This window comes from Calonectris borealis, chromosome 11 (assembly GCF_964195595.1).
Source record: "Calonectris borealis chromosome 11, bCalBor7.hap1.2, whole genome shotgun sequence".
Lineage (NCBI taxonomy): Eukaryota > Metazoa > Chordata > Aves > Procellariiformes > Procellariidae > Calonectris > Calonectris borealis.
This window is the reverse complement of record NC_134322.1, coordinates 12,202,895-12,209,579: the sequence shown is the minus strand read 5'-3', so window position 1 is coordinate 12,209,579 and position 6,685 is coordinate 12,202,895. Positions and strand designations below refer to the sequence as shown.

Below are 6,685 nucleotides of genomic sequence, written 5' to 3'. Positions count from 1 at the left end.
AGCGCAGCTCATTTGCCTCACTCGGTGCTGCTCAACGCTTTACGTGTGCTGCGTTTACCATAAGCAAGTAATGCCGTAGCAGCAGTTTTAAAAGGCCTAAACTAAAAACAGGGGCCTTGCAAAGCACTGGCTTTCTAAAGATTTTTACACACTAATGTCTGCTGCCGCCTCCCGCTGAGTGAGGCAAAAACCCTGGGCAGACAAGCTCTGCCTCTCCACAATCTCCTCAAGGCCTGCGGTTCTCACAGACTCCTAGACGCATTTGCAGTATTTCCAGATTTTTCTTCTGTTGGTCATTTTGTATTGTTACAGTTTCTGATAGTCTTTTTTTTTCCTATGGCTACTGCTAAGTCTTTTAAAAACACCATTTCTAATCTGCCAAACGTACTAATCAGGAGGAAAAAAGTTTTACCTCAGAAAGACACGTAAATCCACAACAAAAACTCAATGTTACTATGCTTTTCTCAGTCCAAGCACTTAAAAGCTTCATGAGTTGAATATTAGGGGCTTTAAGATGTACAGCAAAATAGACAATAACAATGAGCAAGTGAGCTTGTAAACGCATTTGAAAAGCTCAGTTCCTCAAAGTAACTGCAGTTCTTAATTTTGAGGGGTACACAGGAGCTGCGAGGCTGCTTGTTTGAGGGAAGCTGGTAGAACCACACACCAGAAAAAAAACACAGGGAAAAAAATAACGCTCTAGGGGAAAGCATGGCCAATTTATGTAGCGTTTTCATTACACGGGCATCTTGCCGGAGAACAGGCACCGGCCTAACGCGGCGCTGAGGGGGACGCCAACCCCACAGGCCCGCGAGGCGCCTGCCGGGGCAGCCCGCACCCGGCCGCGCGCACCGACCCAGGGGCAGTTTTTAAAGTTTCTCTGTTGCCAGCTAAATTCTGACAGGAATGAAGGAAAAAAACATTTCCTTCACGAGTCGCAGCAGCTTTTCTGTCATGTTCGGACTGTGGTGGGTGGGGAACTGCGGGGTGGCGGTGTGCCTGCACGACGGGCCCGGGCGTCGCCTCAGCGGTGCCTCGCCGCCGGGGCCGGGGCGGGGAGGAGGCCGGGCTGCCAGCTCCGCCGCCCGGAAGGACGGTGTCTGCCTGTCCCGTGACCGCGGTCCAGCCAGAGCCGCCGCACCGCGCCGCTGCCCGCCTCAGCCAGGGGCCGGCGGGGGGAGCCACCATGGCGGCGGAGGTCCCCGGCACCCTCCCGGTCCAGCTGGTGGAGCAGCCCAGGTGGGTGGGTCGCTCCCCTCGGCCTCGCCCCCGGCCCCGCAGCGGGAGGCCACGTCCGCAGCCTGGAGGCGGAAGCCCGCCGCCGTTTATGCAGGAGCAGGCGGGCGGCCTGCAGGTGGTCAGGGGAGGTGGGAGGACACGGGGGACGGTCTGTCTCCATCCCCTCAGCCTGAGGTGTGAGAGGGTTTTGACTTGTGACGTTTTGAGTCGTCTCAACACAAATAACATGACACTTGCATTTGGCGTGGCCCCGGGAGCACGCTTGCCGCAGCCACATTGGCCTGGGCATACTTCGATTTCCCCGCCGGCGAGCGGGCCTAGGCTCAGAGGGGCCTGCGGTCTCCCCATCCCGCTGCCGCAGGGCTGCGGGCCAGTCACCGGCCCCTCCTGCCCCGTCCCCACTAAACAACTCCCTGCAGGACAGACGTCCCTGCTGCCTCTCCTACAGTCCCATTGTGACGGGAGGGGGAATAATTCAGTCATCTTTCCTCCTAACATTTTTTCTTTTTTTCAGAATTTTGGGTATACTGATTATCCTCTCGTCCTTTTGGCTATAAAAGAAATGCCAGTGCAATTCCCTGGAACAGCATAGGCCTGGCTCTGTGTTGGTATGCCTGCAGCACGTGCCAACGCATGCTCTTTCCCCATGGAGTTGCACTCGGTGTGTGGAAGTAGAATGCACAAACAGTTCAAACGAACCTTTTTACCTGTTAGCACTGGAGAAGGGTCATTTTTTTAAACTTTTGTTACTTGCGTATGACTGCACTGTGTTTCAGTGTAAGTCAAGTGGAAAGGACGAGTCCAGCATTTCCAGACTTGGATGTGTGAAGTTGTGAGGGATGCCTTTGCTTAACACTTCTGACAATCATCTTTGATGTAGGTGCTTACAATGCAGCATGCGTGTTGCAACATTAAGGCCTAAGCCTGTAAATAGCCTTTCATCAGGCCTGCTTGTAAAACCCACATTAAAAAAAAAGATCAATCAGCACTTAGATAAACATGCCCCCATGACTGCTCTGTTTGTTCTTAGTCTCTTGGTACCAACACCACTATAAAAATATCTGTGAAACAAAGAGGCATTCTAAATACTGACACAGAAAAGAATAAAGTTAACACCTAGAATTCTGCCAACAGATTCCCCCATGGACTATAATATTAATGTGATCTAGAAAAGGGATTGTACAATGAAATGGTAGAAATTGCTTCTGCTAATTGGAAGAGTGATAAACTACTCAAGACTAGGGGAGATTATAAGAAGGGGAAATTATATAGAGGGACCTAATACAGCTTTGCTATTGGGCACCAAGATGGAAAAGTATTGAAAGATCTGTTTAAAAAGTCACAACAAATAGTAGTTTGTAGCTTTCCATCTAAAGAAATCTTGCAAAACATTTGAATATATGTAGTTGGACAGTAACACAGCTTTTACAAAGAAGTACAAACTAAATAATTGACTGTGAAATTTTGTAACATCTGTTTCTCATTGCTGTCTTCTTTACTTACGCTTTGCATTAACTAGGCTTCCAGTTCTAGTTTTAGACTAAATGTAGAAACCTTAGCTGGGTTACTGTTACTGGATTTTTGTTAGTAGGCTAAAAACCAAAAAAAAAAAAATTTAATTGGCTACATGCTTTAAAGCCAACAGGGTATGCCAGTGAAATATTGTAAGTCCCATTTTAAAGGTTATTTTCTTGTATTCTTACTGCCTTTTCATCATTTTAGTCTGTGTCGTGGTTTAACCCCAGCCGGCAACTAAGCCCCACACAGCCGCTCGCTTACTCCCCCCTGGTGGGATGGGGGAGAGAATCAGAAGAGTAAAAGTGGGAAAACTCGTGAGTTGAGATAAAGACAGTTTAATAGGTAAAGCAAAAGCCGCGCATGCAAGCAAAGCAGAACAAAGAATTCATTCACCACTTCCCATCGGCAGGCAGGTGTTCAGCCATCTCCAGGAAAGCAGGGCGTAACGGTTACTTGGGAAGACACACGGCATCACTCCGAACATCCCCCCCTTTCTTCTTCTTCTTCCAGCTTTATATGCTGAGCATGACGTCATACGGTATGGAATATCCCTTTGGTCAGTTGGGGTCAGCTGTCCCAGCCGTGTCCCCTCCCAGCTTCTTGTGCACCCCCAGCCCACTCGCTGGTGGGGTGGGGTGAGGAGCAGAAAAGGCCTTGACCCTGTGTAAGCCCTGCTCAGCAGGAACTAAAACATCCCTGTGTTATCAACACTGTTTCCAGCACAAATCCAAAACATAGCCCCATACTAGCTGCTATGAAGAAAATTAACTCTATCCCAGCCCAAACCAGCACAGTCTGTTGCTTACATTAGTGAAAGTTAACGGGTTTGTGTGCAACCTAAATTGCTTTAAGGTAGTTTTGAAGTGAATCACTATCAAATTTCTTATGCTTCACTAAGATAATAGCTTTGTTTACCCACTGTTCCTGCATGACATGCTAAAGCATCCCAACTTTGCAAACACAGGGCGGAAGCTAGATACCTTTACAGTCTTAGGAAATAGAGCAATATGCCACATTTTATTTTGTGTTGGAACTTTTAGTGGCACATTTAGCACCTCCAAATGGAAAACCTGGATAACTTTCTGGCAACTGTTTCTGTAAACCTGTAGAGTAAATAGTGTCTAAGTAAGTCACAGGGATAATCTGAGGTTTGGAATTTTAGTTCTCTGTATATGCATTTGTACAGAAACAGGGTAGTGTCTAATATGGAAATTGATAAAAGTCAAAACTTAGAAGAAAATGCATTTGCTCAGGCCTGGTGCGGTCAGATCTGACTTTGAAGGGAGTGCCTCTGTGTGTATGTGAGAAATCCCAGTGCCACAAACGAGCCATTGGTCCACATGGCCAGATTCTTCCTCAATGGCAAAGAGTTCTACAGAGCTGTGGCATAGGAGAGGTAGGTGGAGGCCATGATATGTTGTTACTCCAGGCAACTGCCTTCCCTGCTTCTGTCTAGAGCCAACCTAGACAGGGGACTTAAATAAAATAAGGCCCCTTCTATACTTTTCAGGTAAACATATACATTTCTTATTAATTAGAATATTCTAAATAGAGTCTTCTCTGTCACAGTCAATGTTATCTGAAGAGCAAAAATAAGCAGCTTAATGTCACTCCTGATGTAACAGAGAAAACTCCGTGTACTTCAGAAAGCTGAATCAAATTTACTTCAAGAAACATTGAAAATTCCTGCCTTCTATGCAAATATAGTCCTTCTAAATGTTTCGAACCTGCCTTTCAGATTGCAGAAGCTGAAGGAGATGTTTATATCAAAATTTGGATCAGTTCCCAAGTTTTATGTTCGTGCACCAGGGCGAGTCAACTTAATAGGTAAAAGAGAAAAGATAATCTTCTGTTATTTTATTTTATCTGCCATCATGGAAGCCTAGTAGTTTAAAACACAGAATCAAAATAATGTTGGTCTTAATTTTACTTTTTTCAGAGAAGTTGCTTGTGATAATGGAAAAAAACTACCTTTTACTACATCTCGTTATAAACAACTGCACACTCAAATATCAGTTTTGGAAGAAACATTTTTTATAGACCGAAGTGATGGTTTTGAAAATTGGAATAACTTGCCAGCTTATGGTTGGATACTGTTTTTTTGAAAGGCTTTGGAAATCTAATCTAAAGTAGTTGATGAACAGTGCATCCACAAATTAAATTAGTATATTTTTTTCTCTTCTGATATAATTTAAGTTACCAAATATAACCAGCCAGACAGCATACATATGATAAAGCATGAAATGATTCTACCATCATCTCCTCTTCTTTACTCTTCCATAGAGGTGTGTTCACAGAACTTAGAACAGTTGGTTGTGATTCACTGACAGACTGGAGAGACACAATTATTTTGTATTTAGGACTTACTTCTATTTCTGTGGCAGCCTTATTTTTGAGATTTCTCTATCCATGTTAGGATTGTGCTCTCCCTAGAGCTCAATTTCTTGTATATTCATAAAGTAATCCTACGCATTTGAAGACATTGTAAGTAAAAGGATCCTGCAAAACAAAGCTTTAAAAATTAATTAGTCCATTGTGCAATTTATGATAATTTTTATCTCGGTGTTGTGTGAACATATCATATAGATTAAATAGACAGCATATGCTAACTGGGAATTATTCCCAAGAGAGAGGATGTTTACTACATACATTTTCTATTTGAATGTTACTTTATGTGTTGTATGTAACTGTATTAATGATTTAAATATAATTATTATCTTCTTGGAAAAAGGTCCAGAAATTTTATGAAAAAAAAAAAGAAAAAACAACATATCCACCACAAGCCTTATCTAGTGGCTAATGAATCACCCACATGAGCAGAGGAAATCACATAATGGGGAGTCATGTGGTGCCTTTATCTCTTCCAGTCATCAGTTAAATGTGATTGATTTGATTTAATTTTTTGTACTGTCACAACAGTGTACAAATAATGGGGCCATTCTCATTGCTGGACAATAATCTACATAGTGTTTTTTAAATTTTTATAAGTCAATGTTAAAACATGGCTTATAAATGGCCATGGCCATGGCCATTTTAACATGGCCATGTTAAAATGAAGATGTATAAACAGATGCAATAGATAAAATCACTAAAGAAAGAATAAAATTTTTGTGCAGTAATATGAAATGGAGGAAATGCACCCCAAACTTTAAATAATAAGAGTTGAGACTATACTCAGAAATTGTCTTGTACAGTAAACAACACTGAATCCCTGTAGAAGCCCTGTTACTGCTATTCTAGAAAATTATTTCAAAATATTTTAATTGTCTGTTTCTTTGGTAGGAGAACATATAGACTACTGTGGTTATGCTGTGCTCCCTATGGCTATAGAACAAGATATACTGATTGCAGTAGAACCTGTAAAAACTCAAGTTGTGCAACTGGCAAATACCAATTCTTTGTACTTGTAAGTAATTACTTTGTTTATTCACTAATTTTTATGAACCTCTTTATGCAATTGCAATACAGGTTAACTTTTCAAAGATCTGACAAACTTCCATTGCAATATAGAGTTTAATTGTGTAAAATGAATGATATAACCAGATGGAATCCCATTGATTCTATGTGCATGTTAGTTTAGAGCAATAGGTTCGCTGCTTCTGTCTCCCACCTGTTTGTTCAGATTTCTCTTGTGAGGCCTCTGATTTTTCAATCTTTCTAAAAGTGTAATCCTGTCTTCCCTTCATTTAGCTCATCTTTCTTGATGTAATCCCCATAATTGGCAGCAGTTCAGTTTCTCCTGGAGAAGGAGTGAAATGTTTTGTAATCAATTACTGCGTATGTAAGCTAACACTCCCCTGCTCTGGAGAACCTGGGGCTGTATTTTCACAACACAATGGCTTTAGCAACAGTTCTGGCTCAAAGAATCTGTATTCCCTCTCCTCCACTTCCTCCACAGCTGCTTGTTCACAGAATCATAGACTAATTT

At 42.7% G+C, this 6,685-nt stretch overlaps 1 protein-coding gene across 3 annotated transcripts in view; it reads left to right on the top strand.

Moving 5' to 3' along the window:
* The first annotated feature begins 1,094 nt into the window (after positions 1 to 1,094).
* Positions 1,095 to 6,685, top strand: part of GALK2 (galactokinase 2) — a 50,736-nt gene continuing 45,145 nt past the window's right edge. Inside the window, exons 1-3 of one of the 3 annotated variants that reach the window (XM_075160028.1) lie at positions 1,095 to 1,239; positions 4,496 to 4,584; positions 6,040 to 6,163. In XM_075160028.1, coding sequence (XP_075016129.1) covers positions 1,187 to 1,239; positions 4,496 to 4,584; positions 6,040 to 6,163 — 266 coding nt within the window. In that variant the 5' untranslated portion in view covers positions 1,095 to 1,186. Of the gene's footprint in view, positions 1,240 to 1,753; positions 1,901 to 4,495; positions 4,585 to 6,039; positions 6,164 to 6,685 lie in introns of those variants that run through there. The other 2 variants (XM_075160026.1, XM_075160027.1) reach the window with 2 other exon arrangements.